The 20,301-nt window shown below is 40.6% G+C and overlaps 2 protein-coding genes across 6 annotated transcripts in view; one reads left to right on the top strand and one right to left on the bottom strand.

Moving 5' to 3' along the window:
• Positions 1–2,205: 2,205 nt before the first annotated feature.
• Positions 2,206–8,527, bottom strand: siva1 (SIVA1, apoptosis-inducing factor). The gene is made up of 4 exons (XM_087989831.1): positions 8,336–8,527; positions 4,985–5,215; positions 3,797–3,953; positions 2,206–2,413 (listed from the first exon to the last, which is right to left on the bottom strand). The coding sequence occupies exons 1-4, from the start codon at positions 8,451–8,453 to the stop codon at positions 2,365–2,367; spliced, it is 555 nt and encodes a 184-aa protein (XP_087845957.1). The 5' UTR covers positions 8,454–8,527; the 3' UTR covers positions 2,206–2,364.
• Positions 8,528–8,715: 188 nt separating this feature from the next.
• The window catches only part of LOC122553566 (uncharacterized), a 41,801-nt gene continuing 30,215 nt past the window's right edge, over positions 8,716–20,301 (top strand). Inside the window, exons 1-2 of one of the 5 annotated variants that reach the window (XM_043697558.2) lie at positions 11,310–11,377; positions 18,223–18,254. In XM_043697558.2, the coding sequence (XP_043553493.2) occupies positions 18,225–18,254 (30 nt within the window). In that variant the 5' untranslated portion in view covers positions 11,310–11,377; positions 18,223–18,224. Of the gene's footprint in view, positions 8,996–11,309; positions 11,378–18,222; positions 18,255–20,301 lie in introns of those variants that run through there. The other 4 variants (XM_087989828.1, XM_087989827.1, XM_087989829.1 and 1 more) reach the window with 4 other exon arrangements.

Below are 20,301 nucleotides of genomic sequence, written 5' to 3'. Positions count from 1 at the left end.
TACCTGTTTGCCCCCCCCCCCTAAGAATTGGCTCTTCCCTTGAATAAAAAAAGTCTCATACTTTCCACTATCTCTGCCATTCATAATCTTAAACTTCTACCACATCACCCTGCAACCTTCTACATTACAGAGCAAATACAGATCTATCCAATTTTTCTTCATAGCTAAATCAACAAGATAATGGTGGATGACAAACACCACAGATCTTGGGTCCAATGGTTTTCTAAGTATTTGTCTGAATAGTATTTTAAGTAGCACTTGAACTTAGTTACCAATGTAGACTTGGAACTAATGGACAAAATTCTACAGGTTAAATAGACTTAACCATATAAGGTTTTGCAAGTATAAACTTACTCTAATGCACCTTCTGATATTGAAGGTTCAGTTTTGGTTTCGGCATAAGTCTCAAATACTTTGTGGTAGTCTAAAACCTGGAAAAGAATTTCCCAACTCTGGTTAACCTGAATTCATGTTAATTTCAACTACATAGCTCAGCAGTGCACTCTAGTGGCTAGACAAGCACAGTCCAAAAAAGGGAGAAGAAAATTGATGGAGTTAGGGAAAACTACGTGCATGACTGGAACAGGAGCTTCTATGTATAGAGTAAAAAGGAGAAGGCTTGAGGGAATAAATGATTCAATTTATTTAATCCATTATAGTACTGAGACAGCCACAGAGGTCACATGCATAATGAAGTCATTTATGAATATGACCAATTTGATTTTGCTTGACATTTGACTGTCTTTCAAGTAATTTACTCTACTAAAATAGTACCTTAGGTTACTCAGAACATACTTAAGGGCAACTTTGTTATATTAAAATACAGCATTAAGTCAGAATTATGCCTTTTATATAGCCCCGAAACTTCCTATTCTGTTGAATAAAGGGGTCATGGATTTCTCCCAGTGTCTTAAATCTTAATTGCAGTTGCAGTTTACAGAATATTGCCTACAATCAGCTCACATTTCCCTTTACAACCACAATTATGCATCAGGATCCATCCTTTGTGGTAACGACAGATGACAAAAAGGACAGGTGAAATAAAACAATTTTGATCTTTTGATTATTTCCTCAAGGAGTACAAGACAGACAGAAGGAATAAGTGCAAATCAGACTAATTCTCAAATGGCTGTGGTAATTTACTTGCTTCCAAGCCAGGAGGTCCAAGTTCAAGCCCCATGTGCTTGGTGTGTAATACACCTCTGAACAGTGATTACAAAATATCTATACTTTGAACCACTTTAGAATTAATGTAGTGGAATAGTTCCAGAAATTCTCCCCTAATTGCAGAGGTCCAACAGGCTACAACTCGTATGGTGGGTCAAACATTTACAGAATTCCCAGTCTTTAGGGGATCACTAATAAGGAGAGGTTAAATAGATTCTTGAGTCCTACTTGATTTAGGCAACAATAGGAGTTTAGATTACACGAGGGCAGAATAATTTATAAAAAGACATTCAAGCTCCCTTAAATTTTGTCTTTTGGGTGTTCAGGGTAACACTTGAAGTTACCAGTTTTCCCCTTAAGCACCATTTGGCAAATGGATATTTTTATAATGTGCACCTTCTGCTATGAAGGTCCAGTGCATCATACTTCACTGAGCAGCATTAGTTGCACAATTACTGGGAAGACACATCAAGTACACTAGAATGCACCAGGGCCAAGTATTAGTATTACAGAATCAGGCCTCGAGATAAGCAACTGCATTAGCACTTGAATGTAGCAATTAATGTCACATGTATTATGACTAACAATTATGCATAAATCTTTGGAAATAGCCCAGTGTATCAGGACTGAATTTTTTTTTTTTTTAAAAACCAGCCTCACTTGATACCAAGTCCAATTTATGATCAGTCTTCAATTTGCAATTGTACCAGTGAAATTATTCAAATCATTTGAATCTTGTTCTCCTACTTGCTGCACCTAGCTTCAAACTTTAAAAACTACATACTAAACCAGCATCTGCTTCCTTTTAATAAGAGGGATAAATTTATACTAAACACTTTTCCATCTTACAGCAGCCACCCTGACACCTTCAGATACCCCTTGGCTGAGTCTTCAGCATTGTTACCTTGGTCATGTTAATTATCAATTTTACTTTTGCTTAAAGACGACATTATCAGAACATTAGTTTTAATCTGAACTGGACTTTAGGATTAAAAAGTAGTTTTGGTACTTAAGGAATAAAATGCTAGAGCAGTGGAATAATGCAAAAATTTATACAAAGTTTTATTTATACAAATACAGATTAAAAACACTATATTACAACATTAGATTTCACTTCCATTTAAGTATGAAAGTGATCAAGTTAATGCATTATGAACATTTCTATACAAGTTAGAGCGGATTCAAAACTGAGTGTCTTCAAGGGAAGCAGCCATAACAGAAAACCCGATCACGAACTTCATTATAACTGAAAAAGGAATAGTAGTAAATGTTAGTATTGCATTTTTTAAAAACACCAATTTGTTGAAGAGTGCAAGTGTTTGATTGTAGTGATGAAAACACCATTGTAAATCAGATGTTGCCAAATCAAAGCACTCCAACTACAACAGCACTGAACCATGGATACAGTGCATGCACTCTTGTTACTGGAGAAGTTGCTGCACGTTTATCCAAACTGCCAAGTAAAAGCCAGACAGAATTTACTAGTAGAGGTAGTAAAATAAATGGAAAAGGTTCAGCAGAATCACATGGTGTCTGGTGATCAATGATAAATTCTGAACAAAAAACACTGGAAATGAGTTCTAATTGCCTTTATTTCACTTAGTATTTTGACTCACTTTTGAAAATGTGGCATGTACCTGGAATAATGTTTTTTTTTTTTTAAAAGAGGCAAACAAACATTAAATTAGTGAAGTATTAACAGGATTAAACCAATGGCTCAAAAACTAGAACAAGGATGAGCCATTTGTGGTAGACAGTGTTTAAGTTTTTTAAAGATTAGATTCCCTACGGTGCAGAAACAGGTCCTTCGGCCCATCAAGTCCACTACGACCCTCCTAAGAGTAATCCACCCAGACCCACTCACCTACTCCCTAATGCACCTAATCAGTATTGACAGTTTAGAATGTCCAATTCACCTGACCCGCACATGTTTGGACTGTGGAGGAAACCCACAGAGAATGTGCAAACTCCATGCAGACAGACAGACAGTCGCCTGACACCAGAATCCAACCCAGGTCCCCGATGCTGTGAGGCAACACTGCTAACCACTGAGCTGCCCTTTGATTTAATTAGTTTGGAAGAAAAATGAGATGCAATTCAACAGTTCTCCCTAACAAGAGAATAGATAGAGCCTTTGATTCCATCTTCTGCCTTTTGTACTTGGCATGTTAAGAAGCATGAAAGATTTGTGGACTTCTAGAGTGATTGAAGGAATTTTATTAAAAAAAGGGAATTCTCAAGCTATAACATCAACATGTTTTCCAGCTGTTCTAGGGGAGGAGTGAGAGGTTTGCTTGCTGGTTGAAATTCAATATTAAAAACAAGCTTGTTCAGACATGCCCTGACACCTTTACAGCAGGTGGGCCTAAATCTGGACCTTACAGGCTAGAGGCTAGGATGCAAAGCCTTTTCATATTTCATGAAAGCAGCAAACAAGAACCTCCTTAGCAGAAATTTGCAGGGCAGTAATAACTGTCTTCATTTATATGAGGATGTTTCCACAGCATCAACATGAACAGAATATTCAAATGCAGGTGGATTAACTATATTAAACTGCAAAATTTTGGTTTCACATTATTGCATTAAAATTGAATCTAAACGCACAGAAAAAAAAAATCAGACTACTCACTCATTGAACGAGCAGAGTGAACAGCAAATCCTTGCACAATGATCACAAACTTTGCTGCAATGTTGGCATATTAAGTGGTCACACTGTGAGCATGGCTCCTTGAAATTTGCTGGCTTTAAACAGATAAAACAGTTCATGGTTGCTGGCTTGACTGATGCTATGGAATAAAAACAAAAGTGAGCTTGTTAAAAACCAAACTACAATAAACAACAATTGCAAGTAAAAGCAAAGACCAAAAATTTACTAAAATTCTTAACTTTGCTGCATCAAAACTTACTGACAGATCATGGAACTGGTTTTTAATGAAATCCAAAACCAGTAAACACTACTACAGTTGTCAGGGAAGTCGCGTCTCACTTAGTGAGAAGTTGGTAATTCAGCTGTGCTCGTCTGAGAAAACATCAGCAATTATTCTAATGTCATATTCCATCAAGTGGCTAGCTTTGTCATGAACAGAAACCAGAGTCAAACAGCCTCTTGGTGACACCCTGCAATTCCCCTCCAACCCAAAAAAAAAATCACATTTATGCCAATATTTAAAATTTAAAGCCCTGCTGTACAAGAACAGCTTTTCTATTCACTTCAAAGAACAGCTCAATATGCACTGACATGTTAAAATGAAGTGTTATTATTGTCAACAATTGCTTATAGAACTTCAGTTTTAGTAATATCAATTATCACAAAAAACCAGAAAACAAAGCTAGTCAGTTTTAAGATTTGTAGCTCATGATGGGGTTCTGATGTAGGTTTGCTCGCTGAGCTAGGTGGTTTGTTTTCAGATGTTTCGTCACCATAGTAGGTAACATCTTCAGTGAGCCTCTGAATGAAAACAAACCTTCTACCTCAGCGAGCAAACCTACATCCAGAAAAAAGCTTCACAAGCATAGATAGAACACAAGCAATAACCCATTTCACACAACTGACCCATAACTTGTAATTGCTAAAGAGGAGTGATTTCATATCTCAAAGGATTCAAAACCTGCTAAAAAAAGGAACTGGCATAAATCTGAACACTTTAATAAAATCTTGTAGGCAGCTGTTAGGATGCTCACTTGGATATCTATGGACATTGTTGCAGAATGCAGTGTTCAGATTAGAACTTTAAAATGCTCTAGTAATAGCCAGGAACCCATCAGAATGCAAACATCACAGCATAAAATAAATATGGATTAATTGGAGTAAGCTTACATTTATATGAAGACCGTGAACCCTTTATAAGTTGCCCATTGTGTCCTAGAAATGTTTGCCCATGGAGTAACTCTCGTCTTTCACATCCATTACAAACATCAGTTTTTTTAAAGCAGTTATCTTCAACAGACTTGGTCATAGGAACCAGTGTACAATTCTCTTCTGAGCTGCCAGCCCACATACATCCCATAAAGGCTTGTGCACCGTTAAACAGCAAACATTTAGTTTTTTCTGCAAATAAAAACATTAAAAATAAAATTGGGAGTCAATTCAAAGTGATTAAAAATGTAAACAAGTCTGCAAAATTACTAATCTTGCCAATAAAATTCTAAAAATGAATGCATATTAGGGCACATTATTCTTCTCCCTGTGCTAATTGTTCTGCATGTTACTCCCTCTCCATCTGTCTTTCAATATTAGTCAACCTGCAGACTGCACTTGAGACAAGTTATATCGCCACACTGGTGGGTGAGTTTAACTGCATTGGACAATTGATGGACACAAGTAAAAGTTTATGATGTACAAAAGGTGTAGTATTAGAAATACCAAGAGGAAATAGTTGCATGTTGGAAAGGAACAGACCAAGAAGAAGTGAGTATATGGAAGGAAGAGGAAAATTGAGAATGATTAATAAAAGTGGTGCATGATGTACATCAGGTGGATTCTTCAAACTAGAACCAAACCAAATACAAGTTCACAGGGAAGAGAAAAGGAAATCAAAGAGATGAGAAAATAGCAGGAACTAAAGGACCCAAAACTTCTACCATGCAAGTAGGAGACAGGGTTGGGTCTACAGGTAGTTCTAACACTAATTCAGTTCCCATACAATCTTGTTTTATAAAAGAATTGTGAAATATCAGCACCATTTAAAACTAACAGGGCCAGAATCATGTCATGTAAGGAATTTAGTGTTCTACAAATATCGGTCTAAATTCAGCAATTTTGTTACAACCAATTCATGTTGTAAGAGCACATGCTATTGGAGAACCACCTGCATTCAGAACAAAGAACAATCTGTACTAATAAGCCCTAGACAAGGCTAGAATATGGAGAGAAGGTTAAAAAAGAAATCAGTTCAAAGAAAAGGATAGGAAATAAAAATTGATTTGGAGACAGGAGGGGTAAGTTGCCGGCATGATGTTTCCAGTGCTAAGACAAATAAAGGTGAATATAGTAGAAAGGTATGCCATGACCTTGCAGATATAAAAGGGATATTTTAGAAGACTGCAAAGTAAAAGTGTGATGTGCTTGTTCAAGGAAGGATGCAAGGATATTTCTAGTAACTAGGAAAGTCAGTCTAGACATACTAGGGTGCAGGAAATCAGGCACCTAGAGGTTGAGTTGATCAAAGAGAAACTACATAGATTTGTCAAAGATAGAACCCATTGACTAATTTGATTGGCTTATGAATTAGAAGTTGAAGTGAATTTCAGCAAACTGGCCAACTTCTGTTCATGAATATAAGTCAGACTCAGCATGACAGATGGAGAAACACAAATTGAGCCAGGTGGGATGATGATTTTATAGGCATGGAGAAAACTAACAGGTTTTGATCAAGTAGACAAAAAAAGGACTGTTCCCCTTAAATTTGTGTCCCATAGGTTTTTCACTGCCTAAAGTTTTTGGTAACAATTCAAAGGGGTGCACATGAAGATTAAGAGTGACCTGGAGGTTGCACCATAGAGGTGGTTAAAACAGAAGATGAGTAATTTCAAAATAAAGTTGCATGGGTTCTTGACAGAAATAAGCTTGCATGGCCATAGGGCTACAAGCAAGGAAATAGACCAAGAGGCTCGTATTAAATCAGCCCACTCACCTCGTCTAATCTGGCCAGCACCTTATAGAAGAAACTGCATGCAAAGCTAACATTCAGCCAGCACTATGCGTGCCCAAGTGCTCAACTTTTATTGCCTGAAATTTTTTTTTTTTAAAAAGAAAAAGGTACTTCAGTTAAAGCAGTTCCATTTATAACTTGTGAAAAGACCTTTCATTTGAGCACTTTCACAATATTATAAAAATTGTTTGAGAATTGTCCAGAACTCAACAAGTGGAAAGCTTAGGAGGTAGCCATGATACAGTACCTTTCCATATCTAGAAAAGAAACTACATTGTAAGATTCTACAATAGTTAGAAGAGGCCAGTGAATTACATGGTTATTGATCACAAAAGGCCCAGAACTGGAGGTGCGCTGGATCAAAATCCTGAAACTGCCTCCCTAGCATGGTGGCTGTACTGACAGCACTGCAGCAGTTCTAAAAGGCAGCTCACCACCACCTTCAAGGCCTACTGGGGACAGGCAATAACTGGTGGTCCAGCCAGCAATGCCCACATCTCATAACTGACTAAAAACAAATTTGCTGTTAGTCAGTGGAAGAAAAGCCTAGATTCAAACATGTGAGATAAATCAGTGACAGAACTTATAGTAAGCTATCACTTAGAGGAGGTTTTGGATTTCCACACAAGTCTCATCTATCACATGAAGTTTAATAGTATTTGAGCACAAGTTTTCACTATTTTCAAAGCAAATTACAAGGCCTCGGTCTTGCAGTAAGAAGAAAATGCCAACCACTCAGTGCAAATCAGATAAGAACGCTTAGTAGCAATACAGTTAAAGACAAATTGGGAAGTTATCACTGTCCTGGAAACTGGTACAAAAGGTATGTGACTCACTACTGAAAAACACGCCGAATGAAGCCACTGCACTCGTTGTACGCAGTCTCTGGGAAAACAAAAAACTTAAAACAGGCCAAGTTTTCATTCCTGCCAAACAGCCTCTTAAGCATCAGAAGTCAACTTTCGCGTGTGCAAAGTCACCCTTTCAGCTGGTTACCATTTTAGTTTTAGAGACTTAGCACAATTTCCTATCGTTTTGGAGGTTTCTTTCACTTTCTCCAGTGAAATTAAACGCTGTGCACGGCTCAAGGACTTTGCAATTTAGGTTACCACAGACTCGCTTTTGCCCTGTAGACAACTCCCAAGTCCACCAACCTTTCAACCAAACACCGAAAAGAGCCTTCCTCCCTCAAGCCAATTCTGATAAAAACAGAGACGCCGATCTAAAAAAAAAGGTGTTACAACCGCCCCCTGAAACGCAGCTAAAAAGAGAAAATGCTGGATTTTTTTTTCTCTCCCCCTTTTGGTTTCAGATGCCAGTAATTTGCGTTTATCCTGAAACGGAGCTCAGTTTACTAACAGCCTCAGGTGCAGGTCAGTAAGAAAGGGGCCGCGCTGTCCAGAAGGCCAGTTACCGTCAATGCCGAGACACTTGCCCCGACCCCCCGGGCTTGCTCCGTGCAGGCAGGGCCTCCCTCCGGCTCTCGCGCTGTGCGGCCTCTAAACGCAGCCACTCACCGTACACCTCCCGCTTGTACTGCTCCCCGAACACCCCCTCATTCAGCTCTTTCTGGGTGACGTGGATCTTCCACTGCAGCGGTGCCGTGTCGCCGAACGGGCTGGCTCTCTTGGTCATACCGGCGGCACCGAACACCAGATCCCGTTCACCGAGAGAAAAAAACAAACCGAGAGGCGCCAAACCGCAACCTCTGACCCGCCGGGACACGCGCCTATCAGGAGGCCGGCGCCCGCTCACGTGGTAGGGAGTGGCCTAAGGATGAAGCTCCGCCCACAGGTCACGTGTTCCCTCTGTCCCAGCGCGTGCCTTTATCTGCAGGGTCAATGTGAATTGTTACTGTGGATGCTAAGGTCAGAGTTAAAAATCACACAACACCAGGTTATAGTCCAACAGGTTTAATTGGAAGCACACTAGCTTTCGGAGCGACAATTAAACCTGTTGGACTATAATCTGCTGGTGTGTGATTTTTAACTTTGTACACCCCAGTCCAACACCGGCATCTCCAAATCATGAGGTCAAAGAGGGAAGTGTTGGAGGATCTTTGTAGGTATCAGAGCATTTGTGGAGAGAGAAACTCAGCTCACGATGTAATGCTACTTAACTATTTTCAGCATCTGCCCCAGCAAAGTTCGATGAAAGCTGGAGGAACTACACCTCCGGTAACTTGCAGCCTTCATGACTCAATATCGAATTTAACAATTTCAGACTAAGAACATCGCCTTTCTTGTCTATTACTCACTCCCACTACTCCAGATTCTGTCCTGAAATAGGTTGCTCGGGACAGCCAACCTGTTTTCAACTCTTAGTCCTGATTAGCTTCTTGTCTTGCCTTGGCTTACTATCAACAAACCCTTATCTGACTTATTTTTTCTCTCCCTGGGTTCTGCGGCCACCTCTCTGCTCACTCCTTTCTTTCCCTCCCATTAATCAGCATAAATGCTACCTTGTTTGAGCTGCTTCTAGTTGTGAAGAAGAGCCACTGTATACTGTATTAACTCTGTTTTCAATCCATAGATGTTACAGACCTGCTGAATTTTTTGGTCAATTTACATTCATAATAATTCTGCTATTTAATAGCTCTGCTTGTTCTTCTGCTGCTTGTCCACACTATATGGCATATCAGCTCTTAAGAGCTGATTTGTGGGCGGCACAGTGGTTAGTATTGCTGCCTGGGTTCAATTCCCGCCTCAGGCGACTGACTGTGTGGAGTGTGCACGTTCTCCCCGTGTCTGCGTGGGTTTCCTCCGGGTGCTCCGGTTTCCTCCCACAGTCCAAAGATGTGCAGGTCAGGTGAATTGGCCATGCTAAATTGCCAGTAGTGTTAGATAAGGGGTAAATGTAGGGGTATGGGTGGGTTGCGCTTCGGCGGGTCGGTGTGGACTTGTTGGGCCGAAGGGCCTGTTACCACACTGCAATGTAATCTATTCTTACATAACTGGTTGAGAGATAGATATGGGCCATCTGCCATCCAAAGATGTGCAGGTTAGGTGAATTGGCCATGCTAAATTGCCCATACTGTTCAGGGATGTGTAGTTTAGGTGCATTAGTCAGAAGTATATTTAGAATAATAGGGTAGGGGAATGAGTCTGGAGGGGTTATTCTTCACAGGGTTGGTGTGGACTTGTTGGGCCAAAGGGCCTGTTTCCACACTAGCGATTCCATCATTCTATCTCAACAGGATGACCTTGCTCTTCTCACGTGGACGTGAACAGTCAGATAGAACCTCTGTTTAAGGTTTTATCAGAAAGATAACCTTTCTGACAGTGCAGCACTGAGGGAAATGGTGTCACTCTTCATTGCCAGTGCTTAAGCCCTGGAGTGGAACTTGAACTGCCTCTGAACTCCCTCCAATGATTATTTAATTGAGCAACATTACTAGTTTTAAATGCTTGACCTGACATTTCCAAATCCTCACACAATAAAGCCATTTTTAAAAATTCTGTTACAATATCTAATAAAACCCTAAGGCTAGATTCTTCTAGTCTAGCTATAATTGGCACCAGACCTCAGCTCTAGAATCTACTGTTGAATCAAGAAGTAGGAATTTAGTATGCTTTCCTTGATTGGTCAGAGCATTGAGTTGGGAGGTCATGTTATGATTATACAGGACATTGGTTAGGCTGCTTTTAGAATATAGTGTGCAATTCTGGTCTCGCTGTTATAGGAAGGATGTTATGAAACTTGAAAGGGTTCAGAAAATATTTACAATGGTATTGTTATGGTTTGAGCTAAAGGGAAAGGCTGAATAGGCTGGGGCTGTTTTTCTTGGAGTGTCGGAGGTTGAGGGGTGACTTTATGGAAGGTTATAAAATCATGAGGGGCATGGAATGGGTAAATAGACAAGGTCGTTTCTCTGGTTTGGATGTGTCCAGAACTAGAAAGCATAGGTTTAGGATGAGAAGGGAAAGATTTAAAAAGAACCTGAGGGGCAACTTTTTCACACAAAAGGTGGTGTATGTATGGAATGAGCTACCAATGGAAGTGGTGGAGACTGTACAATTACCCATCCAGATGCCTCTTAAATGTTGTATGTGAAAAGGAAGGGTTTAGACGGATATGGGCCATGTACTGGCAAATGGGACTAGATACTTGGTCAGCATGGACAATTGGACTGAAGGGTGTGTTTCCATGCTGTACATCTCTGACTCTAAGTCTCTTATGGAAAGCATTTTAAGTTTGGCCTTTTGCCCTTAACAATGTAAGATGTCTAGCCCAGCAGCAAAAACAAAGAATCTGGAAGCAGCAAGCAATCTTAACTTGAGTCTCGGACTCTTGTGAGATTTTTGTGAGCCACTAAAAGCTTTCTAGGTGCTGTACTGGTGGGTATGAATTTTTCAAACAATCTTTAGCAAGTTCAGACAGCTGTGCTTAGGTTAATCATTCAGTCAATAAATTTACCTCCTGGCTGTATAGGCATGGGCTGACTAATTGTTCTCCTTTTCTGTCCCTCTTGTGTCTTGACCCATTGTTGGATCAGCTCTGTAACTGAGAAGCTCACTTGACAGTCGTCTTCAGGTTAAGTGCCAACAAGAAGTAAACAGGTAGGCAGCAAGCACAAAGTTTCTTAATGTAGAATGTGCAATGTGTATACAAAGCTACAACACGAAACATCGCCAGTTTTCATGCCTTGCCTGTGTGGGAATGCTGCCTATGGTCACAAATTATTCAACCTGTTCAATTAAGAGGCAGGAGTCAATGAATGGCATGTCATAGCTTAAACAGCTATCAAATATCTCTTAACAGCCATTGAGAGATTGAGGAAGTATCTGTTAGTCTCCTGGGGTTAGCAAAGCTATTATTAAGAGCAGTGAGTTATCTATTGCACTGCTGTTTTAATGTTCAGAAATCAGTAATCTACAAATAGATGTTTAAATAATTAAGTTTGTGGGTGGCACGGTGGCACAGTGGTTAGCACTGCTGCCTCACAGCGCCGGAGACCCGGGTTCAATTCCCGCCTCAGGCGACTGACTGTGTGGAGTTTGCACGTTCTCCCCGTGTCTGCGTAGGATTCCTCCGGGTGCTCCGGTTTCCTCCCACAGTCCAAAGATGTGCAGGTCAGGTGAATTGGCCATGCTAAATTGCCAGTAGTGTTAGATAAGGGGTAAATGTAAGGGTATGGGTGGGTTGCGCTTCGGTGGGGCGGGGCGGTGTGGACCTGTTGGGCTGAAGATCCTGTTTCCACACTGTAAGTAATCTAATCTAAAGTTTCAGTATTACTAGAATGTATCTTGTTAAAGTAGGGATCATGTTTTAGAATTAGCTAAAGCTCACCTTTGCAATCTGTATGTTTCGAGCGCAGTGGGCAGAGTATTGCTGGGAGATGAATACTATCTGTAACCATTGAGAGTGGGAGAACAAGTGGGGAACATCAAGTAAAATGTAGTTCAGTTCAATGGAAGGAACAGCAGAAAATTGCAAATGTTGCACCCTTGTTCAAAAAATGGCTTGAAGAAGATAAGCCCCGTAACTGCAGGCCAGTCAGTTTAACCCCGGTGATGGGAAAGCTTTTAGAAATTGATTCTAGATAAAGTATTGATTACTTGGTCAAACACAGATGAGTTAAAGAAAGCCAGCATAAATCTGTTTGGGGCAAATTGTATTTAAATAACTTGCTTAAGCTTTTATCTGAAGTAACAGAAGGTTGCTGTCAATTGGTGTGCATGAACTTCCAAAAGGCATTTGACAGAGTGTCATACAACAGATTTGTTAGAAAAATTATAGCTCATGGAATTAAAGAGACAGTAGCAACATGGATACAAAATTGGTTAAATGAGAGGGAATACAGTAGTCAAGAATGGTTGTTTTCTTTTTGACTGGAGCAATGTTAATAGTGGAGTTTCAAGTAGCATAGAAAACCATAGTAATAGTCCCTGTGAAAGTTTAACTATGTCAGAAAAATGTGGGCTTAGAGTGACAGGTGGTCTGGTGCCAGTGTTTGAAGTTAGTAATGTCTCAGTCAAGTAGGGTGCCAGGTGATATGTACCAGAAACCAGCTGTGCAAGGTGCCAGGTCAGTAGAGCGTCAAGTAGGTAGGGTACCGGTTGAATTAGATACCAGGGAACAAGATGAATAGGGTGCCAAGTAAGTGATGGAATGTCTATGCTAAGTTTGGGAAGTCGGGGGTGTCAGATCTGGCAGCATGTAGAAGAGGTGCTACTGCTGTTGTGGAAGGCTTGCAGATTGCTGTGCTCTGATCCTTGCAGTAGCTGTGTATGTTCTGTAGCCATGCAGCTCAGAGGAAGTCTTGGTGACAGGGATTCTCAATAATTTTTTTCTCTCTGTGTGGACGCGTTTGTGTGTGGCAGTGGCGTCTGGAAATGGATCGTGCATGGATTCTTGGAGTGGCTGCAAACGCAACCAGACAGCTTAGAGGGAATATTATTTGGGATAATGATCTGGAGGTAAAGCGAAGTACGTCAGATCCAGTGGCTGCAACAAATGTCAATTTCAGCAGTGGGTGAGGTATGCATCAAAATATCAGTATTCATGTCAGGTCCTAGAGGGGAGGGATGCCTGTTCTGGCATTAGAATGAGGATTTTTGGTTAGGGTCAGTGGGTATAAAGGGTCTGGGAGAAGTGTAGTAGGGTAGCGAATGGTATGTTGGGATGTGGGGGTGAATTTAATAGTTAACCCAAGAGTTAGTTTGGATTCTTAATCTTCTAAATTTTCCTAGTACCTGTCTCCTACCCCCCCCCCCCCCCCCAACATCGAAATGAAATGGATACTTTCAGGGGGTTCCAGGTGCTTGGGAATCACCAATTGGAATCTTTAGTTTCTTGGGCAATTCCTTCAGAGTCAGCTCCACCAGGGTTTCCACAAGGTTCCAAAACACAACGCCCTTCTAGGCTGCAGAAATGACTATCTGGCCATCAGGAAATCCAAGCTGTAAAATTTATTGTGTAAAAGGTTAAAATCCACAGGTGAAAGAAAGGGTCATAGGTTGACATTACATTAATGCGGAAATGACTTGGCATTTGTTATATGCTCCCTGTTAAAAATAGCAGAGTATCCTCTGAACTGCAGGTAGCGCAAAGAGCAGCAACTAAGTCCAGGTCGTGCTTAAACAATAGGAGGCAGCTGCCTGTCTAAACATGAAATGTCGATGACGTTTAAAAATCACTTGAATGTGTACTTGGATGCCATAAGCTATTGGCCTAAGGATAAAGGGCTGGCAATTGGGAACTCGCGGGGTTAAAAAGAGGAATCAGCTGTCCTCAGTTTGACCCTCTTGGGCACAACAGGAATGTAATGAACTCTTTGCCCTAGATTTCCCATCTCCAGATCCTCATCCCTCTGGGGTGTACATTTGGCTCAATAATGACGCTGTCAGCCTCATGTCAATCACTCTATGTCTGACATTATTGATTTCTCTATTAAAGGAAACAGGTTCTTTTTTTTAAGATTTTTAAATTCCCTACAGTGTGGAACCAGGACCTTCAGCCCAACAAGTCCACACCGACCCTCTGAAGAGTAACCTACCCAGACCCATTTCCCTCTGACTAATGTACCTAACACTATGGGCAATTTAGCATGGCCAATTCACCTGACCTGCACATCTCTTTTGGACTGTGGGAGGAAACCGGAGCACCCGGAGGAAACCCACACAGACATGGGGAGAATGTGCAAACTCCACACAGACAGTTGCCCGAGGCTGGAATCGAACATGCAACCTTGGTGCTGTGAGGCAGCAGTGCTAACCACTGAGCCACTGTGCTGCCCGTTAATATCCAATCTATTTAGAAACCTCTTACTTTTATACAACTCAATTAAATCTTCCCTCACCACCTCTGTAGTAGAGGAAAAATAAACTTTCCAAACTTTCCTTAATCTTCTTATTCTCAGTTAATGGATCGTCACAAATCTCCTCCATATGCTTTCTTGTGAGAGCGTATCCTTAAGTGCAGATACGTCTACTGTAATCAGTACTCAAACTATGGTCTAACTAATGTTTTATCATTACCTCTATGCTGGGAGCATCTGGTACCAAAAGGAAGATCAAAAATATGCAGTTTAAAAATACAAAGTGTCCTTGAGTTGTTAGGTTTTAACCTGAGAGCATGGTTATTTAATTAATGATTTGTATCCTTCGAATTAGTGACATCTGCAGATATATACTTGTTCACGGACAAAGTATGTCTCTCTTATTTGCCTCATTGTTTGCTTTCAGTATGTGGATGTACCTACTAGAGAAAGTGCAAAACTTGACCTACTTTTGGGAAGTAAGTCAGGTCAGATAACTGAGGTGTCAGTGGGGGAGCACTTTGGGGCCAGCGACCATAATTCTGTTAGTTTTAAAATAGTGATGGAAAAGGATAGACCAGACCTAAAAGTTGTAGTTCTAAATTGAAGAAAGGCCAATTTTGACGGTATTAGGCAAAACCTTCAAAGGCTGATAGGGTACAAATGTTTGCAGGTAAAGGGATGGCTGGAAAATGGGAAGCTTCCAGCAATGAGATAATGAGAGTCCAGAGAAAGTATATTCCTGTCAGGGTGAAAGGGAAGGCTGGTAGGTACAGGGAATGCTGGATGACTAAAGAAATGAAGAGTTTGGTTAAGAAAAAGAAGGAAGCATATGTCACGTATAGACACGATAGATCGAGTGAATCCTTAGAGTATAAAGGAAGTAGGAGTATACTTAAGAGGGAAGTCAGGAGGGCAAAAAGGGGGCATGAGATAGCTTTGGCAAATAGAGTTAAGGAGAATCCAAAGGGATTTTAAAAATACATTAAGGACAAAAGGGTAACTAGGGAGAGAATAGCGCCCCTGAAAGATCAGCAAGGCAGCCTTTGTGTGGAGCCGCAGAAAATGGGAGAAATACTAAATAAGTATTTTGCATCAGTTTTACTGTGGAAAAGGACATGGAAGATATAGAATGTAGGGAAATAGATGGTGTCATCTTGAAAAATGTCCATATTACAGAGGAGGAAGTGCTGGATGTCTTGAAACGCATAAAAGTGGATAAATCCCCAGGACCTAATCAGGTGTACCCTAGAACTCTGTCGGAAGCTAGAGAAGTGATTGCTGGGCCTCTTGCTGAGACATTTGTATCATCGATAGTCACAGGTGAGGTGCCGGAAGACTGGAGGTTGGCAAACATGGTGCCACTTCTAAGAAAAGTGGTAAGGACAAGCCAGGGAACTATAAACCACTGAGCCTGATGTTGTTGGTGGGCAAGTTGTTGGAGGGAATTCTGAGGGACAGGATGTACATGTATTTGGAAAGGCAAGGACTGATTAGGGATAGTCAATATGGCTTTGTGCATGGGAAATCCTGTCTCTCAAACTTGATTGAGTTTTTTGAAGAAGTAACAAAGAGGATTGATGAGGACAGAGTGGTAGATGTGATCTATATGGATTTCAGTAAGGCATTCGACAAGGTTCCCCATGGGACCTGGTTAGCAAGGTTAGATCTCACGGAATATAGGGAGAACTAGACATTTGGAGACAGAACTGGTTCAAAGGTAGAAGACTGAGGGTGGTGGTGGAGGGTTGTTTTTCAAACTAGAGGCTTGTGACCAGTGGATTGCCACAAGGATTGATGCTGGGACCTCCACTTTTCACCATTTATATAAATGATTTGGATATAAGCATAAGAGGTACAGTTAGTAAGTTTGCTGTTGACGCCAAAATTGGAGGTGTAGTGGACAGCGAAGAAAATTACCTCAGATTACAACGGGATCTTGAAAGATGGGCCAGTGGGCTGAGAAGTGACAGATGGAGTTACATCTGTCATTTTGGGAAAGCAGATCTTAGCAGGGCTTATACACCTAATGAAAGTCCTGGTTGCTGAACAAAGAGACCTTGGAGTGCAGGTCCATAGTTCCTTGAAAGTGAACTCAGGTAGATAGGATAGTGAAATAAGCATTTGGTGAGCTTTCTTTTATTGGTCAGGGTATTGCATTCAGGAGTTGGGAGGACATGTTGCAGCTGTACAGGACATTGGTTAGGCCACTGTTGGAATATAGTGTGCAGTTCTGGTCTCCTTCCTATTGGAAAGATGTTGTGAAACTTGAAAGGGTTCAGAAAAGATTTCCAAGGATGTTGCCAGGGTTGGAGGATTTGAGCTATAGGGAGAGGCTGAACAGGCTGAGGCTGTTTTCCCTGGAGCGTCTGAGGCTGAGGGGTGACCTTTATAGAGGTTTATAAAATCATGAGGGACATGGATAGGATAAATAAGCAGTCTTTTCCCTGGTGTAGGACATTCCAGAACTAGAGGGCATAGGTTTAGGGTGAGAGGGAAAAGATATAAAAGAGACCTAAGGGGCGACTTTTTCACACAGAGGGTGGTACATGTATGGAATGATCTGCCAGAGGAAGTGGTGACGGCTCATACAATTGTAACATTTAAAAATCATCTGGATGGGTATATGAATAGGAAGGGTTTGGAGGGATATGGGCTGGGTGCTGGCAGGTAGGAATAGATTGAGTTGGGATATCTGGTTGGCATGGATGGGTTAGACTGAAGGGTTTGTTTCCATGCTGTACATCTCTATGACAGTGAGAAAGTGAGCAAACCTTTCAGGTCAGCTGTTATGAATCTATCATCTTTCTCTGCCCAAAGCAATGGCTTGAAATAGTTATTTTATGAAGTTCCATGTTTTGCTTCTGATACTGGACAATCTGACTTGAATCCCATTGATGTCCAATCAAATATCTGGAACTTCAAGAAAGGTGTAAGTCAAATAAATGATATATTGGTTTTAGTGATTTTGATGCCTTGTCAACTTCTGTTCACTGGGCCTTGTTAATTGATGGTTTCATCAAACCATCAAACTGGCTCACCCTATCGTTAGTGATCACTGCACCCTTCTCAAATCAATATTTCATGGTTTATTAAAATGCATTTTAGTCTATGAAATGTCTCAACGATTAAAAATCAGACACTGGAAGTTGGAAATTGATTGCCCATTTTTTCCACTTTTGTAACAATTTTGAGGCAGTCGAGAGAAAAATAACACAATTTCCCTGGGCCTGGAATGTTTTTGATAGTATGCCAAAATTTAAATACAAAGTAATGCTTGAAAACAGCTCTGTTAACAGTAGTTACTGAAATGGAAAAAATAAAGAACAAGACATACAAGATTAAATGCATGAAATTTGGAGCAGAGAGCAAAATGAACTTTTTCACTGGAAAGTTAGAGGTTATGGAGTTCAATTTTAGCATTAGTAAGTGAGGCAAAAGCTGCCAACGTTCAAAATAAGATTGGGCAGATGTACAGTAGAATTAGAGATGAGGAACATAGGAACAGCATGAGTAAATGTGTTTGGTATTACATTATTATGCAAAGGTTAACAGAAATATGGTCGTATATTTGTGAATGCTTAAGAATTCTGAAAACATTAAAAAGCAAAAAGTTAAATTGTATTCTATTTTAAATGATTTCGGCAATGAAGAATGCCATATGGCTCAAGTCAAAAGTAAGATCATTGTTTTATGGTTGTTCTTATGGTTCAAGCTAATGTAAATTGTGAGAATGCTTTGAGGAAGAAGGATTTACTTAGCTATGTTTTAAATTACTTTAGTTTTATAACAAAGTATGTAGCAGATCTATGTATATTAGTTTTGAATTTATATTTTGTTCTTTAATTTATTGTTGTATAGTCTCATGTGGTTCTTTGAGTCAAAAGGATATTGATCGGTTTTTGAGAACTTTCAGTATATAAAATTGGACACCTGAGATTATGGAGATTTAGATCACCAGGGGTTGAAACTACACCTAAATTGTCCATTTATGCCATACTATCTTGGTAAAGACCAATGGAGTTGGTAGCTAAGATTGTAAACGCATAAGAAAAGGAATGATCTTACAAAGTGATTGACATGTCATATAATGAGTTGTGTGTGGTGGTGGAAAAGCACAGCAGGTCAGGCAGCATCCGAGGAGCAGGAAAATCAACGTTACGTGCAAAAGCCCTTTCCTAATGAAGGGCTTTGGCCCGAAATGTCAATTTTCCTGCTCCTAGGATGCTGCCTGACCAGCTGTGCCTTTCCAGCAACACACACTTAACTCTAATCACCAGTCTGCAGTGCTCACTTTCAACAACAGCATATAATGAATCAGGAAATAGTATAATTATGATCGTTACTGTTAAAGAAACCAATCAGAGCACTAGCCAATCCACGATTGTCCAAGAGCTGTTCACACAATAATAAGCTGATTTAGTTCAGGAGTCTCTGATCATATACAGTAGGTAGTAGCTAGCAAGGATTAACACATTGTGATTCTCAGGGGCTTCGTGCACCAAAGACCAAAAAAAGAACTTAGTCAAAAGAACAAAAGGAATCTGTGCTCAGTCAACTAATATCATGAATTGTCATCTGAAGAGAATCAATTAAGAACCACTGCTTTTATTAAGTTTTAGAACATAGAACATAGAACATAGAACAATACAGCACAGAACAGGCCCTTCGGCCCACGATGTTGTGCCGAACTTCTAACTTCTAACCTAGATTAAGTACCCATCCATGTACCTATCCAAATGCCGCTTAATCGGTAGATGGATTGAGTTTTGGAGCCACGAGGTCATGCTGCAGCTGTACAAAACTGGAGTGACCGCACTTGGATTACTGTGTATAGTTCTGGTCACTGCATTATAGGAAGGACGTCAAAGCTTTGGAAAGGGTTCAGAGGAGAATTACGAGGATGTTGCCTAGTATGGAGGGAAGGTCTGATGAGGAAAGACTGAGGGACTTGAGGCTGTCTTTGTTAGAGAGTAAAAGGTTGAGAGGTGACTTAATTGAAACATACAAGATGATCAGAGGATTAGACAGGGTGGACAGAGAGAGTCTTTTTCCTCAGATGGCGATGGCTAGCATGAGGGGACACTGCTTTAAATTGAGGAGGGATAGATATAGGACAGATGTCAGAAGTAGTTTCTCTATTCAGAGAGTAGTAGGAGTGTGGATTGCACTGCTTGCAACAGTAGTAGACTCACCAACTTTAAGGATATTTAAATGGTCATTGGATAAACATATGGATGATAGATATGCAGGATAGATCAACTTCAGACTGGTTCCACAGGTCAGCGCAACGAGCTTCAGGTTCCATTAATATGATAGCTGTTGCTGAAGACCATGGTTGAGGGCTCTTGTGGTGCAATGGTATCACCTCTGGGTTAGAAGGACCAAGAGGTCCTTCTAACCCAGTTATCATACCCACACGTCCACATGACCTCAACATAGTGGGTGGTGTTTAAGACACCCCTCAGCATTAACCCTTGCAAATCCACATTCAACAAGTTCCACTTGACAAAAATGAGATTACTACCAACAAGAATACTAATGAAAGAATTCTTTTAGCACAAACTACCCAAGTATTTTAGGAATGCATTGCTGGAGACTGGGCGCTCAGTTGGTTTCACATTGGGAATTTGGAGCCAAATCCATTTCAGATATACCGTCACAGTTTTACAGCACAGAAACAGACCCTTTGTTCCAACTCGGCTGAGCTGAAGTCCATATACA

This window comes from Chiloscyllium plagiosum, unplaced genomic scaffold, assembly GCF_037043375.1.
Source record: "Chiloscyllium plagiosum isolate Xiang-an unplaced genomic scaffold, Cpla_swu_hap1 HiC_scaffold_8, whole genome shotgun sequence".
NCBI lineage: Eukaryota > Metazoa > Chordata > Chondrichthyes > Orectolobiformes > Hemiscylliidae > Chiloscyllium > Chiloscyllium plagiosum.
Note: the sequence above shows the minus strand (reverse complement) of the source record. Positions and strands in the feature narration are given on the sequence as shown.

Excerpts from the sequence above, each read along its gene's own strand:
- siva1 (XM_087989831.1), bottom strand. The coding sequence starts at position 8,453 with ATGACCAAGAGAGCCAGCCCGTTCGGCGACACGGCACCGCTGCAGTGG. Across the intron at positions 5,216-8,335 it reads GTACAAGCGGGAGGTGTACG|AAAAAACTAAATGTTTGCTG; the intron begins GTGAGTGGCTGC and ends TTTTATTTGCAG. Across the intron at positions 2,414-3,796 it reads TCACTCTGCTCGTTCAATGA|TTATAATGAAGTTCGTGATC; the intron begins GTGAGTAGTCTG and ends TTCCTTTTTCAG.